Genomic DNA, 19,316 nt, shown 5'->3' on the forward strand with positions numbered 1-19,316 from the left:
TTCAATTGTATGTTAAGTGTGGGAAGGAATTCAGCCTGGGAGTGACAGTTTATCAGCCCCATAGATGAACTTAGTGAAAAATAGGGCAAGAAAGCAGAATACTAACTCACATTTGTATGTTTCACAGTTTAAAAAAGTGGTTCTCTGACTTGGTTTAGCTGATAATACTTTCTCTGAATGTATGCATCCTGCGCATTTTTTGATTATATGGTCACGATTAAGTCCATGTTTCAAAAGTAAGGGTACTTTCTTGAAGCAAATTTGATCTCCGGACTTAGAAATTGTAAAATCTGTACAGCATGCTGTCATTATTACTCACCTACAGCTTCCTGACTCTGAAACTGAAAACTGGACCAGAAGAAAGAACAGAAAGCAGTGACGTGCATGGTTTTATTAAAGGAATGTTACATCAGGAAGAGAGACAAAACAGCAGGAAGCCTGCCTTAAACAGACGAAGATATGAGCAGTGTTACATGCTGTGCTTGAGTACCATACTTCAGATTTTCTCTTCCTCTCCGCCTCTGAGTGGATGATAGTTTAAACAGGTTGCTGTTCTACTGTATATAACTGTAGCAGGGCGTGTATGTAATGATTTAGTCTGTTGATGTTGTGTAAAATATTGCGCTTGCCTCTGCAGATGGAAATGTGATTCACTGACATTCCTTGCACTACATGCTTCCTCCTCAAGATCTGTAACACTCTCATTTGCCTTCTCTTCCTCTCTTTCTTTCTGTCTTTCTGTCTTTCTTTAGTGTTTTTTATACCCTGCGCATGTTATTCCAGGTGTTCTTCATGTACTCAATCACAACAAAAATAAATATCTCCCTTGAGACATTTCGTGCGGCGTGTTATGTCTCCTTGCCGTCTTTATTGCTTACACCGCTCACTCCACCGCACTCCTCTCCCGGTTTCCTCCTCCTGAAGTGTTTCCATGTCCTGACTCCCCCTCCTTCTGATGTCTTTCAGGCTGTTTCTGAAAAGCCACAGTGGGACTGCAGGCAGACAGAGCAGTCTGGTAATCCACGGGGCAGATTTCAGCACCAAGGACATGGACAATGACAACTGCATGTGCAAATGTGCTCTCATGCTAACGGGCGGTAAGTGAAGCCACACAGTGACTCACAGTGAGGACAAATAGTTTACCTCCTTGCTGAGGAATTATTCTCATTTTTATGAGCTTAGGAATTCTTTTTTTTCCACAAATCTCACCATAATCAAAAAAAAACTCAAGAATGCTACACTGAAGCCAAACAGGCTGAGATACATGAACAGTTAAACCAGTGGTAAACAAGCTAGATGCTACGTTTTATCTTAACAGTATCAGTCCAGCGGAAAATCCCACAGTAGTCAGGACTTGCGCTGAAAAAAACAAGCAATAATCAAATCAAGACACTGATCAATGAACAGTTATAGCTTTTAGGTCCGTCAAAACAGCTTTTATGTTTTCTTGCCACTAGGGGGCAGTGTAACAAACTGTGAATGCACAACAGGTAAATTTAACACCTTTGAAGTGGGAAATCAAAAATGCAAGACACAACAAACAGTCACACACATGCATAACTTTTGTTAAGAGTTGAGTTTCTGGCCAGCTGGTGAACCTCAGGGCTCTGTTTTGGTCTCCTCCTCTTTGGATTATCATTACACATATACAAATTGACAAAATACAGTTTGGCATCTCACCGGAAGTGCCATCAGCAGAAGTGCAACTTACGTGTTTTTAGTTACTAAATACTCCACTGCTTTTTTTCCCCAACTTGCTGTATGCATGTATATGGTTTTAATCTTTTAAATGCAGTTGTTAGTTTCAGTTCAGTGTTTTGTTTTGTTTTTTAAGTATGGAAAAGGTTTCAGTTCTGATTAAAGACTGTAAGTCAAAAAATGGAACCGTCTGAAAGGTCCAGACAACAGACGTGTCTTCACATGGGAGGATATTGTAAGAGGTCTCTTGGCTGTAAAACACTGTTTTCATGTCCACTGTTAAGCTCCTGTGAGGTGTTTCTAACTGGTAATGAAACATAAATACTGGTGTCAAAAATCATTCCAGCAGCCCATTATTGCTCAGATTAACTTTAGGGAGTACAATGCTAATATGTTTAGTTGAAATCATCTGTAAAAGACCCAGTATCTAATAAACAGAACAAGTCTTTTAGCAATTGTGTCTGTGTGGCAACGCTGAACAACAAAATAAAGTGCAATAAAAACTTTTAAGAGAACACGTTCACATGATGTAACCACTCTAACATGAGTTTTCTCTGATTGGCTTAATGTCCAACCTCTCCATGTTCGTTGCCCAGTCATTAGTTCAAGTCATTATGACCTTGTGAGACGTACAATGGGCTAACACAGCCACTTTAACATCTATCTTCACCTATTAGGCCATATTCAGTATCCTCTCCCAGTTGCACTGTGGTGGGGAATGAGTGCATTGTAAAAATCCCTGGGCGCAGCACCAAGTGTCAGAGATATTTAACATGACTCCACTTCTCCTGCTGTGTAAGTGGAGCTCGGTGACCCTCAGTGTCACCTCATGGCAGCTCGATTGCTGACCTGGTACTAATCAAGCATTTCTAAGCGCAGATTTAAAATCAGAATTGCCTCTTATGTCACTGTGGATGCATTTGGGCTGAAGGGAACTGGCATCGGATCACTGGTCAACACCCCCTACTCTGCTTGATTCATGTCCTGCCTGCGGCCAGCCGCTAAAAGAAGGCATGACAACATGTAGCCTGAGTCAAGCTGGTCCTAACCCAGCTCTGTGATAGTGTATACAGTATATCATTTGATTTATGCCTCGAATTTACAAGAGCATGGCTGAAATCAAATGATGTAAGTGTCTGAAATATACAAAAGTGGAATACTTCTCTGCTGCATTTATGAGGAAAACTTCATCATGCTGTGCTAAGGATAAAGAGGAGGAACCGCACGTTCTGTAATGTATATATTTACCCAGCAACGGAACATACAGCAAGGATGAGACACTGACTGTAGGAGAAAGGGGTGATTCCTTAATCACCAGAACAAACTGCACTCTCTGGGGCGCTCTCAAAAGGAAGACATCTCCGCTGTTTTTACAAGTCGAGTAAAACCTCTGGCCTGGAAATAAAGAGTATACTGATCGTAAATCCAGAAAGATAGCTGCTGTGAGTGCTGTATGTTTATGTGGTTGTGTGGTCTGTGGTGCATCAAGGGAGGGTTAGTGAGTTAGGAGGAAAGACTGCCATAGGAAAGTGAAGCAGCAAGTCGTGTTGGGTAATTAGCATGAACTGTCCCACAACGCTATCAACAACAGGATTTTACCAGAGACTGTAAATAGAGTGGACAGCATGGCTCAGCCATTTACCATTTACCATTTGCCACGGTTTTGAAGCCAAAATTCCCCCATCACAGGCACAGCCATTGGTAGTTATTGTGCAGCCAGAGTCTGCGCAGTAGAGACAATAAGAGATTCTGAGAGGAGCTGGGTAATGAAAATAATGATTTTTTTTTTTCTTTCAAGAGTCTAATCACTTCTGGACTCCACCTCCCGACATATTTTACAATCCCTGAAAAAAATACACGAGAACAGCAGCTGTCAATCATCGTTAACTGTTATGTAAAGCCTCGTTTTTAACCTCGTATAACTACTGAAAACGTAACTTATAAGAAAAAAAACGACTTGAATACAAGACAGCCAAATTATATCTTCAAATCACAGTAAAAATTGGACTTGAGAAACATTTCTACAAGGTGTATTAATTTTTTAAAGTTTAACCAGTGTCCATCTGGAAAGGCTGGAAAGCCAGATTTTTTAACCCATACTGCAGCCAGCCACCAAGGGGAGCAGTTGTTGTGGAGACCTCACTTCGAGCCGAGCAAGCGGGCGTCCATTATTTTCACGGTCTATGGATTTTACAACCAGCTAGTAGTGTGAACTATTTTTTTAGATGGAAGATCACCATAGATTATGAATGAGAGATGTGAGATGACAAAGATAACAGCCAAACAGAGTGTGTAAAGATCGTGAGAAAAGAAAATGGAGATTATGGAAGGGATCAAAGAATGGAGCTTTGGAGACAGGCAAAAAATAAAAAATCAAAGCTATAAAATGGAAAGAAGAAAAAATAGGATAACAGTGAAATTACAAGGATAACATCAACCTAAAAAACAAAAAAATCCCAGTTCAAAACAGGAAATAAAAAATATGGCAGACTAAAAATGGTTACAGCTCTGTTTTGCTTTATTGGTCTGATATTAGCAAAAAAATGGGTATCAGGTTATATCTTCCTGCATCCAAAGTTTCTCCTCACTCTCGCACTCCAGTCTATTTCTTGTGGTGGTAGCGAATTGAGGAATTTTGATACGACCAACCTCATCATTGATTTTGAGTAGAAAGACTTTATTGAGTCTTTCTTAACATCCTGCAGGCAAGGCAAGATTATTTGTAGAGCACAATTCATACATAGGCAAGGCAATTCAAAGTGCTTTAAACCTAAAATAAAATAAACCCACAATAGGCAAAATAAAGTACAAAATCAGAGCCAAACAGAACTGTTTTCAGCTGTGATTTAAAAATTGAATATACAACAACATAAGTAATAAAAGTATGAATCATCAGTGATGATACATTGTAGCGGATTTATATCTGACAGCCAAGGCAGGGAGAGCAGCAGCAAAGACCCCCAGGACAGAGCGAGCATCAGTGACAATGCATGTGACACTGATAAAATCAGGCGTTGCATACAAGGAAGAGCTGGGGTGGAGGTGGGTTGCAAAGATGTTTGTAAGCAAAGCAGCCAGAGCCGGCATGTTACAGTAATTTAGGTAGTAAATCTAATCAGCTGAGTCTTCAGCTGATACGGGTTAGTGTTAAGAACAGCTCATGTTCTATTGCCAGAGCTGAACAACCACTATACTCAATGTCTGTCTTTGTTGAGTTGACATTTAAATATTTGATACTGGCCAGCATCCAAGAAAAGAGAACAGAATCAGTATTTTGTGAGTAAATTTGGATTGAGATCATCGTTATTTAAAACTACCTTGCCTGAAAAAAATAGCTACACGTGTTGACTGAAAACACGTGACAGCAGGATGTGGACAGTGATCTGAGCCAAAAGATTATAAAAGTTTTCAGTAGAGCTTTCGGAAACTATGCAATGGATTTCGCATTTCTTGGCGTTTGGAAAGACTGTTTACTTCCTTTTTGAACGGTGCAACAAGGACCATGCATTTGTGGGATGAGCAGCAGAGCCTATTAGATATTTACCAAATCCTCTCTGCAAAATAGATTATTCTGCTGTCAACTCTTTTGCTGTTTTTATTGTTGTTTAGTGGATTGATAGGCTTTTCAAAGGTATTCCCATTCTAACAACAATGAAATGATCTACTTAACATGAGTTACCTCACTTTTTGCGCTAAATTTAGTTGATCTCACACCCCCCAAAAAGTAAACCAAATAAAATTGCAAATTGGATTCCCACTGGCATCATCAGCTTGAAATGTTATTATGCAGTTGGGGAAACGCAAAGATCAGTTTCCATGCTATGTTGTGTATGAGTTTCAAGGCGATGCAGCAATCAATATGAAATTCATATGTGTGGTCCATGCCAGCAAAAGGGGCAGAACATCGCTCCTGATTACAGGTCCCGTGAAATGTCAGCCAGGGAGGACGAGGCCATGTGTTGCTGGGAAATTGACACATGCCATGCCGTGCATATGTACTATAACGGAGTGTATCAGTGGGAGTATGTTGATACATAAATAGGATGTGGCTGATGTCATGTTCAGGAAATCTCAGTGATCTGAAGTGTATTGGCACAAATATAGTGAAACAAGCTAAACATAGAGACACTAAAGCTTTTCATCTCTTGATACCAAGCCATGAAATTTTTAAATCATCTATGAAAGGAATGTAAATGTTTGCTTTGAATTACGATATATGATTTCCCCAAGTTCAAACATTTCTACCTTTTCCCTAAATACCAGATCCAACTCAGAGGAATCATGCAATGTGTCACCTTGGAGTAGAAAAGAGTTTCCCATGCCGCTCACTGAGCTGCTTTAGTACTCTTTGCACGCTTTGCTTTAAATAGAATGAGGTATCGAAAGTGTACAGCAACAGGTACAGGCATGCTGATGAACCCTCTGACAGTGACACATTGAGGAGATAGCAGTGAAACGGTGTCTGAACCAGTGCCATGGCCCTGTTGGAGAGGCCATGGGAAACTTTTAGCCTTTACCAAGGACAGAATATGTATGCTGTATGTCTTCTTTCTTATTACAATACATCACACACGATAAAGTTCAGTTTATGTCTTAATCACAGTGTCTTAATCTGGATGTTTTTCTGCCCTTACTTCTTCCTCAGGTTGGTGGTTTGATGCCTGTGGTCCGTCCAACCTCAACGGCATGTACTTCACCCAAGGACAACACGTAGGGAAGTTGAACGGTATCAAGTGGCACTACTTCAAGGGTCCCAGCTACTCGCTACGAGCCACCGTCATGATGATCCGCCCCTTGGACTTCTCCTAGTGCTTTGAACTTGTGAACCTTTCAGCATCTAAACTGCTATGTATGTAGCACATTAGAGGGACGCTTCCCATTTTATCCTCGTGTTTCATCTCAGCTCGCTGGCCATGGGAGTCGACCTGCAAATCATTTTGTCCAACGTGCTTTTTCCCGAGCAACTGCTGCTGCTGCTGCCGCCACTGCTGCATTATAACCTTTCCCCTCCATAGACTGAGAAGCACTCATGCAAAATGGGGGGAGGGAGACAGAGCAATGACATGATTCACATGAACCGATTTCTGTCCCCAAGCAGATTCACAAACTTGAACTTGTTGGTGCATTTTCGCACGCCTGGATTTTTAATCTCGCTGTATGCTGCCTCAAAACCCCAGTGTCCGGGTTTTCCGGGGTTGTGAAAATATGGCGACATTGAGCTCTCAGCAGCTGTCAGAGAGTAGCACTGACTCTTTAACTGCAGGACAGAACTTCTCTAAAACCGGAGATTCAGCTTTTTTTACTGAAATGTTGCTCCCAGAACGCTGCCTTTAAATATTCTGAAATAAATGTTGTGTTTCTACTATCGTTCCTTTGATGCTAACTGTATATCCACAACTGTTGTTTTTTTTGTACTGTACAGCGTGTACTGAATTTGTCTGTTTCAAACCCACTCTGTTCAAAAGTGACCTTGTATCTGTAGAGATTCCTAATAGTCCAAGGGTCACCTGCAGTATTTGCTGGCAACTACATACAAGCTGTCATTACAGTATGTGATTATTTTTAGAGCTCAAGATTTGAGGTTGTTATTGGATTAGATTCTGGACTGTAGCCTTTTTTACTTTCGTGTTGGCTGAGAAGCAGCAAATACCTGCCAAGGTTTAAACTTTGAGTGATTGCTTTACTTCTGCTGAATATGAAAAAAACAAATATGTTCATGCAGCCGCAATTAGTGATACCAAACAGTTACAGTGCTTTGGAAAAATCTACTTACAATAAGTAGAGCTTGATTAGAAACAGACTCAGCTTAATTCTGACTGTAGCATCAGTGAACTGCATCATTTTCCTTCTACTTTCATTAAGATGTAGACACTTCTATTAAACTGGTGCCCAACTTCTACCAAACTGCATGAGCCATGAAACAAGATGCAAGTTAAAGATGTTTGCAAATTCAAAAATGCATAACCTACACCCCCTAAAGGCCTGGAGGACTCCTTGCAGCGGTTTTCTGGGTTGCAAAATATATCATTTTTTCACATTGCGTTTTCATTCCATGAATATTTTCCTTGTCCACCAAATTTTATCATTTGATGCATGGTTGGGTTTTATACTTTCTGACAGGATTTTGTATGCATTTTTGAATTTTCATTGTTTCTGTACTGCAGCTCATTTTCTTTCCAGCTGTTGAATCAGTTTTGCCCTTGTGTGCAAATGTACAAACCTGCAAAAAAATGTTGTGTTAACTGCCTTTACGGATATACCTTTATCATCCTCCTGCCTAACAAAAACCCCTGCTATCTAGTCCACTTTCAACTCATAGCTAGAAAAATATAGCTTTAAATGTGATTTAAAATGATTCATGTGATGATGTAACAACAGGAGTCGTTTGCATAGGCATGCATGGAAAACCACTCCCATTCCTCCACTACTCCTACGCTGTTGTGGCTCTTGGCTGATATGGCTGACCAAAGACTAAATATATAATGGAGAGGTTGTCTCTGGCTTTTACCATTGCATGGTTTTATAACTAAAATACTCCCGTCTGAGGTGCAAAATCTGCACAGTAGAGAATCTGTGTGGAACTGGGTGGCAAATCAAGCTGCTTTTTTTTCCTTTTGAAAGCCTACTCTCTATTGGCTCTTCATCGTGACATATTTTACCATTTCAAAAAAAAAAAAAAAAAAAGTTTTGTTTTGTTTTGTTTATGTTTTTTTTCACAAGAGCAGCAGTAAATTATCGTGAAACATGACCTAAAACCCCATTTAATTTTTTAACCTCAAATAAAAGGAAAGAAACTCTTTTGGAGAAAAGAAGACTAGAATACAATGCAGCCAAATAATAACAGCAAATGAATGTGAGAACATTTCTATGAGGTGTTTTTTTTCCAAGTTTGACCACAACTCCATTAGACTGAACTGGAGAGACAGAGTTTTTTGACCTATACTGCAGCCAGTCACCAGGGGGAGCAGTTTCTGTGGCGACCTTACTCCGAACCAGCAAGTGGGATGACGTCCACTCTTTTTTTGTACAGTCTATGTGGCTGACTGCATAAATTTACACTCAAAAGACAAGAGAGTAGAAGTTACTACTTGCTCAGGCTCGCCATCTTTGTTTTGGTGTTTTTCCACCTCTGCATTTGTCTCCACTGGCTTTCGGCTACCAACCTTAAGCTTGATTTATACTGGACGCGTCTGTAGTCCGCGTGGTTTTGTGCAGACAAATGATGTCATTTTAGCAGCCTTCTCTGTCTGCGCTGTCCTTTAAGCAGAAAATTTTAATGCTGTTTGCATCCAAAATTTTTTTAACTTCCACACAGAGACACTCAGACGAACAGGAGCCCCACGTGCCTGAAGTACAAAAATAGTGACATTTATATCACTCATCACACAGAGATTTGCGTGATTACTGTGTGATGAATAATTCCTTTCATGAAATTGTGGCCACACTCTGAAGAACAGTTATTGTTGAAAAAAAATGTTGTAAACAACTTCTTCTGTCATGCTGATTCCCCTTTAAATAGCTTTTAGCCAGCCAATCAGCACTAAGCCTTATCATCAGACCATAGAAAGTAGAAATTATTGCTTAAAAAACAACTAGAACATGTTGTAAACCGCTACATAGAACACTAAATAGATCCGTGCTAACTCTGACTTCTACCTATCAAGGATTTTATTAACCATTTTTCTCTGTTTCATCACATCCTGACCTCTTGCCTTCACATTAAGAGCAGACCATTAACACAAATAACATCCAAACTATTTTTCCACACACATCAACATTACACAGCTTTAACATTAAGCCAGTTTCTGTTTCCCATCAATGCAGCTTTGAGGAGGAAAAAAAAAGAGAAAGAGCTGGGATTTGATGTGAAGCATGAAATTAATGATTCCACCAAGTGATCCGTGTGAACACATATTTCATAACTTCCAGCTTACAACAACAGACTCTACAGAGGAGTATTTACTGAAGGTACATGTGGTGGGAAGATAAAGTATATCTGGAACCTGTAAAACTCCAATTGACATGTTTATTCGCATAGTAAAAATGTATAATTTAAAGTGTGTGTATGCAGAGCAGCTTTCCTGAGGAAAGCTCCTCTCTTTTCTGTAATTTACTCTGCCAGGAGTACAATGGTGTTCTGAAGTTGAGCATAAAACATGCAAGTTAAGATAATAACCCTGGAGAAATGTGCCTTTGATAACTGTGCTTTTACCTCATTAAATTCCAGATTTGCAGATTTATTTAAACATCTTTTTGTAACATGTGGTAAGTGTTGTGTTGCTAGATTAAATAAAGGAGCATGTGATGCACTAATGTTTTCAACCTGCATTCAGGCTGTACCTTTTTTGTGCCAAATTGATGCAATGGAAGATGCAGGTTTTAAGGTCAGGCTCCCAAAGGTTGGCCTTTGATACATATTCCTATGATGCAACATGCTTTTACGACTAAAAGCTTCCTTTTGTGATATTATCTGAAACATTTTATGTGCTGTATGTCATGCACAAAAAAATGAGATAAATCTTACAGATAAAAAAGCATTCTTTCTTTTTCCTGCAAGTGTAAAAAACTTCCTCTCTGCTCTCGGGCAGTGTGTAAGGTTTGTCTCGAGTGGGGATCACTTGCTTGGCAATGACAGATTGCCAAAGTGTCAAACGATGCTGTTGGGACCCGTAGTGTCTCTCCATAGTTGACATTCCTGGGTCTAATCAGAGGTTAAACAAATTACTGCAGCCAGCAAACTGCTGCGCGTCCTTCAGCGCCCGCACTGACCCGACACCCCGTCTGGAATGTGTTCTTTAGAGAGTCTGGACTGTGAAGAGAGTCCGCACAAGCTGGTGAACACCTATGAGGGTCTTGAGAGCTGTCCTTTGTTGGTGTGAGGACAGGACGTGCCAGAAACCACTTCAAAAACTTGGGGTAAAAGTTTCCTCTCTGCGAGCAAACCAACATTTCACTTGTCTCCTCCACACTTGCCACCAAAAACCTCACTCCTACAGCCAAGTTGCTCAGCTGAAAACAGATCCTTTCCTGTTCACTAAGGAAGAGCTGGGGGGAAAGAGGACGATGACACCCACAGGGGGAGGTTGAGGTCTTAGCTGCACACAGACGGACGGTGTTGGACCCCGACCAGATCAGATATTAGAGGACAGAGCCTGCAGTATGAATGCTCAGGGCTTTTGAAACCTCTGAAGAGGCCACTTGCTCATGTTTAATGAATAAAACCACAGAAAGAGGAAGTGAAGGTAAATAAAGAACAGCTTCATCTTGACGAGTTTGCTCTTTGTATCTGTAAAACCTTTTTTCTTTTTTTATTATGTTTACTGAAGCACACAAGGAAAACGTTTACTGTTATGGTTTCAAAAGTGAATGAAGAGGGAGAAAAAAGGAAATAATGAAGCAAAGCTAAAAATCTAAACGCTTAACCTTAATATAGAAACTCCTTAGTTTAAATTTTTTTTAAAAAATGGAAATATTAACAACTAACATCAACTAAGAAATGTTAACCTCTTCTTTTTCGCATATCTGTGCTACTTTTTTCAGTGTTGCTTTGCTAGCTTGATTTGCTAGCTTACTTGATGTCACACAGTCATGGTACTGCCCCCTTTGTGGGTAGGCTTCATACAACTACACGCTACAGCAAAGTTACAGGGCTCTGATGCCAACTGTGTGTCTAAAAAAAAAATTAAAAAAAAAAGAAAAAAGATAAAGGATGTGTCAGACAGCCAGAGAAAGAAAATCCTGTGAGGAGGAAGTCGTGGTTTAATGCCATGAGATGCTCTCTGATGAAGGGACAAACAGCAGCATTTCCAGGGCTGACCAAAATACATTTTCTAGGTATGTCAGGTGACTGTGGCTCATGTTTAGCCGAGGAAGATTCATTTTGCTGTTGTTCTTTAACCACAAAAATAAGACATAAACACTTTACTAGATTTCGGGTGTTTTTAAACCTACTTTAACTTCAGAATTGATTTTAACTGGTCACGCTAAAATTTGCTAGTTATAGCAAGTTTTCACTTCAGTGTGCAAGATTTCATCGGCTCACAGAAAAAACATTTCCTTGTTTCAGGATAAGCTTTAAATACTGAATTTTACTCTGCCAAGAGTCAAGCTAACTAAGCTAGCTTTGCATCTAGCTTTTTTTTTTCAGGCAAATGTGTTGTTAGCACTACATCCAAAGCAGCTTATTTTTCTATTAACTGTGTTTTAATCTCTTTCATTTACTCTTGTGGACTCATGATGCAAAAAATGTTGACCGTCACTAATGACCTACTTAATTTTCTTTAGCATTAGCTAACCACTTCTGTTACTTGAAGTACACAAAGTTGTGAATAATCGTGTCTTCAAGCTAACGTGAATGTCCAGATAAAATGCTCGAAGTAACACAATTTTTATATTCTGTTTCTGCTAACATTTCTGATATTGCGCCAACAGTTAGATCAGATTAGCTTAGAATTAGCTTTTTTGATTCACTTCCTTTCGTTAATGTTGGTTTAGATTTATTTTATAAACTGGACCCTCTACTGTTGACTATGTTACTTTCTAGGACACAGTTATGCTGGCCATCCTACCAAGCATGCTTCCACCCTAAGGTCCAGTTCATTCGGACAGTGTGACCGCTCCTGTACCATGCTCAACAAGGACATAACGTGTAATCCCTGACGTACATTTTATCACAGTGGCTGCTTATAGATATCTAATGAGTGCAGAACACTAGCTTGAAAATCGCCACCTTTCATGATCAATTCAGGGGTGTTAGAGGGCTGTGTCTGACCAAAGTGACTTAACGTAAGCCAAAAAGAAGCCGAAGTCGTGGCTAAGTTCTCTGTGTTCTTCACTGTGCTGACTCTGATGAGACTGCGCTTCTTGAAAACAGTCGCTTCATGATGACGTAGGTGGGCCATACATGTCATATTAGGATGTGATTATGTATGTACAAGAGGAGCTAAAGCTAAAGTCTGGTTTATATTGCAGGGGTATTACTCTGCTGGGGGCCAATTGTGCCTAAATACGGCACAGTATGGATGGCCAGTGTGACCGTGTCCTCACTGACTCTGTTTCCAGCAGTTGACCCCAGTTCATATGTCAAAGAGCATCTGGTGCTTTAACCTAGCTGCCAGCATTGTAAGGAAGACACAAACAGACTTTTGGCCTTCTGTTACAGTGATATCATTTTGCTGTTGTTGAAATTAATGACTCTGTCTGAAAAATTTTCAAACCACAGGGAAGACTTACCAAAATTTGGTTCTTGAGAAATCAACACTGGCACAGAATCGAGAGCCGATAAAGCAAACATTTTCTAAAAGCCACAGGAACAGCAAAAAGGTGCTAAAAAGGCACTGGGGAAGTAACTCATAAATTTTTGGGATGTAACTTTAACTGAAACCATGACAGACAGTCCTGACATCAGTGAATGCAAAAACTCCAGGTCATTATTTTATGCTGTTTTATAATCCCAAACCAACTGTGTGGTCCCTGCAGAATCGCTGATGCATCATTCATCATTTCCCCAGAATTTTTTTTTTATTTTTTTTTTGAAAGCTAACCCGGACAATATCCATATCTATTTCACATTCAGATCTTTAAATCTAGGGCAAAGATGGATAAGGTCACTCGTTTCTTAAGACGACTGAAGTATGTCTTTTTTCCATTTTTGACTTTTTAAATAAAAATGTTTTTGTTGATTTTTTGTTGTGTCAGTTATCAAAGCAACTAATACTAGATCTATGTGTTGAAAGAAAACCCTTTCGATTACTTGGTCTGCAATTAAAAAGCAATTCTGGATCGTGTCATGCTGGTTTGAACAGGAAGGCGTGTGGTTTAGAAAAATAAATGAAGTCGTATGAGAATGTAAACGTGACTTAAGGTGGGGGAATCCCTCACGTCCAAAAGAAATTGAAGGGGAGCTGGATGTGATTGATGGTCTGTGGGAGTTAAAATGACACTTGGTGTACACACAGGGTGTGAAGCAAAGAACGACTACAGGCCCCGGCAGGAGGAACCTGATAATAACACGAAGGCTTCTTATTTGGATGAAGAGGTTTTTAAAGTGTCGGCTGTAAATCTCCTTTGGATGTCCGAAATTTGCTAATACGGATCCCAGGGAGACTTTAAATTATGCTCAGACATCCTGGGAAGTAAAAGCAAGTGGGCCTTTATTTCCCTCAAACATTCAATGGAGTGTTATTTCCTTTGTCCATTCCAGTGACTATTTTTGTATCAAAAAACCAGCAAAAACACATGGAAAATCAGTATGAATGTCAGGATTGGCTGATGAAAAGAAGGAATCGAAGAACGAGTGTCCAGGTCCTTTTCAGGCTGTTTTGTTTCATAGCTTTGTGTCTCTTATAGCATAAGAGTTGATGTAACAAGTGAGAAGTGTGTGGCCAATTATTGCTCCAGAGGCTGCACGGCGGTCAGGAGTAATGAAGTGTGATTTCTGACTGACGCGATACAGGCCAAAAGCAACATGTTTTCATAAGATCTCTGGTAACAAGATCGTGTTTTAAAACAAACAGTGCATGTGTCTCACTAACACATTCAATATCAGTACGGCTCAGAGGATCAAGCTTTTCAATCCTGATGGATGCACTTAAAATCGGCCTCATTTGCCTTTGTCTGTAAAAGTAAAAGTCTTTAGTCAAAAAACTGGAACATCCATCCTGTCCTCTGTTCTTTTTCTCTCATACTGCTTTATTTAACGCAATACATTCTGGATTTAAAGGAAACAGTGTCAAATCTAGTTTTTAGTTTGCCCCGTCAGCTTACAGGAAGGTGCTCCTCAGTCTGAACATGGTGGTCAGGTGGGGCCTCTCTGCAATGAGAGAATCCCTTCCTCTTTGAGTGAGGACTCCATACTAACTCTGAATAGCAGCTTGAATGTGATTGTGAATGGTTGTCACTCTCAGATGTGATTTTCTTAACACTGACTGGCATCTTCTCCAGGGTGTACCCCACTATTCAACTCCAGCCTCCTTGACTGTTTAAAGATGTGCGGCACCTGAAACCGGTGAATTCGATTAAGCCCCGTGTCTGTTACATCAGTTCTTTGGTAACACTCCCTCAGAGAAGTTTTAAAAATGAACAAGAAGGTTCTTATTGACTAATTGCTCAATCTATTCATGTTTTTGAAGTGATCCACCAAGTAAACCAGACAAGTGGGCGCCAGTGGTTAAAAAGGTACCCAGCGTACAGAGGCGATTACACCAACCAGGATCATCTCCAACCTGGGGCCTCTTTCTACCATGTCGTTTGCTGCTTCATGAGGAGATCCATTATTCAAGCCAGTTGTAAATCATAAAGCTTTCCAAAGATAGTCTTGCAATACCCAACGCAAGCAGCGCAGTGTTCCTTGCATGACCAAAGCTTAGAAACCTCAGTTGATTTTTAATTTAAGTGTCAGAATAAATTATTTGGCAGCCAAATCTAATTAGCAGACATTTTAGATAAAATTAGTCATGCTAGGTTTTGCTAAGCTAGCAACAGACAAAGCACAGTTACAAAAAAAGAAAAGAAAGAAAGAAAAGAAAAATACAGACGAGCTGCCAATGTTTAGCAAAAGCTTTTCTCAATAGTGATGTACATCTGAAAGTAAATGCTTAACAATATTTAGAAATTACACTTTAAGTCCAATTGTAAACAACTACTGTAATAATGTTCTCCAAAAAAGTTTTTTTGTTTATTTCAAATTCAAATCAAAGTCATTATTCAACAATAAAACCAGTTATTATTAATGTTATCATTATTCATTTTTCATCATCAATTTTACCATTAAAACTATTGTGTTTCTTTTACTATCATTATTATCATCATTTTGATTGTTGTCATCATCGTAATATCATAATTGTTATCACCATCATTATCATCCTCAGTATCATCATCATTAACATCATTACCCACATCATCAGTCTCATTGTCATAATTATCATCACAAATATCACCTCTATTATAATTATCATTATTATCATTATCATCATCATCATCATCATTATCATTTTTAACATTCTCATCTATAGAATGATTATTAGCATCACGGTCATTCTAGAAAATGATGATCAACATCATCTTTAGTCAGTATTTTCAGCATCACCTAAGTGATCCTCATTATCATCATTACCACCACTATCATCATCATCATCATCATCATCATCATCATCATCATCATCATCATCATTACTGCCTATACTTGACTAATTTTAACCAGCATTAACAGCCTGAGCAGGTCTTTGGGTAAACATTTTTATACTAAAAGACACCACTTTGATAAACTGTGACTGACTTGATCAGTTTTTATATTCAGTTTTGTATTTTTTGTGTTATCTATCTCTGGTTTCCTGTTTTAGTTTGTAGATTTGGGGTTGAATGGACAGCTCTGTGATGGGTTTTGAAATTTTTGGCTTTTACAGAGTGGGTTTGTTTAATACGTTTGTTAGCGTTTTAGCATTGTGTATTTGCACATAGCTCATAGGACGGCTGTTTCTGAGTTAAGCTTTATCTTTGGACACTTAAGGTCGTTCAAAGCCATTACCAGCTATCAGTGACAGACACAAAACATCTTTAACATGAAACAGCCGAACTTCTCCAGCACTCCTCACCCCAAAGACCTCCTGCTTCCACTGTTATCATATTCTTCCTCCTCTGCTTCCATCCTCTTCATCATGTAAAACACTGTCATGAAGCCTGTCACATAAATCCAAAGCAGGGACCTTCAGTTCTCCTTTTAGCCTGTAATGAGTTCGTCTGGGCCCCTGCAGCGCTCTCTGTCATCCTGTCGGTTCCTCAGCAAGGGATGAGGCTTCCTCCCTGGCCTTCCCTGACCCCTGTATTGAGCTGTAGCTTTAATTTACTTTCTTTCCCATCTTTATTTATCAGGGCCAAGTGGCACAGCCAAACAATAACATACAGTGTCCTCGGAAGGAAGTATTAGTGGATTACACCGGGTTTGTTCTTTCAGCGCTGAGACAAATTTGTACGGCTGGCTTTTTTTCTTTTTTTTTTTTTTTTTTTTTTGCTGAGGTCAGCACTGTACAAAAAAAAAGAAACATGATCAAACCTCTGATTTATTGTGGTTATTTTAGATGATTTGTTCAGAGCCATATGTTTGGCGGATACTGATGTTTTTGTAAATTAGTGTGGAAATGAAAGGACACGAAATCCATCAAACTCAAGAGACAAGAAGTGAAAAACATCCTCCGAAAGCCGACAACAGATGTTTCATTTAATCTGTTTTCTATTGTCCCGCAAATAAACTTTGACCGAATTAAAGCCACCGCTGCAGTCAAGATGTCAGATCTTGAACATCTCTCACATGCTGGGGTCTTGATCTGATTATTCCAACTACAGAATCCCAATTATGTGCAAACTCACCCCCGGGTGTAAAACAGAGTCAGCGTGGCATATATAGAGGTCAGAGAAACAGCTGGAGAGATGCATTCCTGGACAATTAATGTGCAATAACACAAGCAGCCAAATAAAACAGTCACAGAGCAAGCAGTGGAAGGTAAACAAAGCAGCAGGAACTGTGCAGATGTTGATAAGGAGCAGGACACACAGGTGCATTCTGTCCAGATCTGGACCTCCCCTGCTATAAGTGGGGTGGACTGCCCACTCTATAAGGCCCGGATCACCTCAGTAACCTTACATTCAGGGAATGCACTGAGTCTCACCTGCAGTGTGTGCCTTCTTATAGACTGGGACAGAATGAAAGGAGAGACCTGCAGAAACTGTGCTGTTGAAGTAATGACTGCTTTGAAAATAGAAATCAGCAGATGGTAAACTGGGATTTTATGGACTCATTTATCGCTTTATTGCTTATTTCTCACAAGTGTATGTGGTTTTGTGTCATATTTCTTAATCTTTGTGGAAAAAAATGCCTCTTTGAGCTCATAAATCCCTCATTTATTACACTTCCTAATGAAAAATTCAAGATTTAATATGTGTATTTATTGATAAATATCTGTAATATAATACTAGAAAAGCACTCACAGACCTCCACCAAGCATATTGTGGTTGTCACGCAACACTTCGGTCCGACTTTAATGTTATACTCCCTTTCAGCAAACTGTCTGCTACAATTTGGTGTTAGTTGCAGGTTTGTACGATAATTTGTTACCTGACAGTGTTGAAAATTATGATGACCCAGTACATATTTCATATTCAGGATCTTAGTATCCAGAATCTTGCCAGGATCTGGATTGTACTTTTATGCCCGTCAGAAATAATGGTGACCTTGTCTTGTATTGTTTTGCAAAGCAGTCTGACCATTCATAGTGAAGTTATATACACATATGGTGAAAACAGCCCTATCTCACAATGATAAAGAATTCTTAAAGGAATTTAATCACTTCTTCCTTATATCATTTTGAACATTTCCTAAACATTTTATCAAGAGCTGTTTGTTACTTTTTGAGTTATGTTCTTCACAAACTCTCCCAAAAACATAACCTCCTTTGTGGAGGTAATAATAAGAATAGTATCATACTAACCCTAAACAGGAGAATTATTACTGCTCCTGTAAAGCATTTAAAGACTCCAATAATGAAATTAGAGCACCCTCTAGTGGTCGAGTGCCAAGCTTACACTTACCCTGCATGGTTTTGAAAACTTTCCCAGCAATTTAGGAATATATGTTTGGTTTCAGAGTCTTATCAGAAATATGAAATGATTAGATTGTGGAATCCAGACAGGAAGCAACTTTTAGAAAAAGACAATCAAGCTGTTATTGTCTTTCCTAAAGACTGGCTTTGGCCAGTTCAGTGGTGGAGTTGGTGGAGTTGGTTATGTCTCAAGCAGAAGGTCAGAGGTTGGTCCCTTGAAGTGTCTTTTGGGTAAGTCACTTGTGTGAATGGAATTAGTTAAAACTGATGATGCTTTGCGTAGCAGCCTTTGCCATCAATGTATAAATCTGGTGTGAATGGGTGAATGTGACATGTCCTGTAAAAGCATCTCAAGGAGTCACTGAAGTTTCATCTGTAAAAGAAATGAGATGTACTTCTTATAAATGTTTAAATCACTGGTGATGAGAAGTTTCAGAGAAATTCACTGCTGGACTAGCAGTGAGTGGCATCCCATACAGGTGTGTGTCCATCAGTTAAAAGACTCTGCAAAGGCTGCTCCTGCCTCCTCTCTCATCACTCATCCAATTTTCTCCTCTCTCCACTGTCCTGAGACTTGGAAGAAGAGTGAAGGAGCTGCATCATTTTTGGTGCATGCTGGGACTTAAACCTGCAACCCTAGCCAAGTCAATATGGACTGAGCCGTTGCCCCCAAAACTGCTGACGTCAAACATTTTTACCTCCGCCAAGGAGGTTATGTTTTTGGTACAGTTTGTCTGTTTGTTTTTCTGTGAACAATATAACTCAAAAAGTAACAAACGGATCAGGGTGAAATTTACAGGAAATATTCAAAATGGGATAAAGAAGAAGTGATTACATTTTGGAGGTGATCTGGATCACCGTCTGGATCCAGGGATTTTTTTAAAGGACTCTCTATCATTGTGAGATAGGGCCGTTTTCACCATATGTGTATATAACTCCACCATAAATGGATGGATTGCCTTGAGAAGAAATGCAAGACAAGGTCACAATAATTTCTGACGGATGTGAAAGTATGATCCAGATCCT

The 19,316-nt window shown here is 39.5% G+C and overlaps 1 protein-coding gene across 1 annotated transcript in view; it reads left to right on the forward strand.

The window, feature by feature from the left end:
* Positions 1-6,653, forward strand: part of angpt1 (angiopoietin 1) — a 67,390-nt gene extending 60,737 nt beyond the window's left edge. Inside the window, exons 8-9 of the mRNA XM_074686895.1 lie at positions 967-1,097; positions 6,344-6,653. Coding sequence (XP_074542996.1) covers positions 967-1,097; positions 6,344-6,507 — 295 coding nt within the window. The 3' untranslated portion in view covers positions 6,508-6,653. The remainder of the gene's footprint in view (positions 1-966; positions 1,098-6,343) is intronic.
* The last annotated feature ends 12,663 nt before the right edge of the window (positions 6,654-19,316 follow it).

The sequence above is a fragment of the Halichoeres trimaculatus genome, unplaced genomic scaffold (genome assembly GCF_033239565.1).
Source record: "Halichoeres trimaculatus isolate MK-OKI-2021-1 unplaced genomic scaffold, fHalTri1.1 fHalTri1_scaffold_14, whole genome shotgun sequence".
In the NCBI taxonomy this organism is placed as follows: Eukaryota; Metazoa; Chordata; class Actinopteri; order Labriformes; family Labridae; genus Halichoeres; species Halichoeres trimaculatus.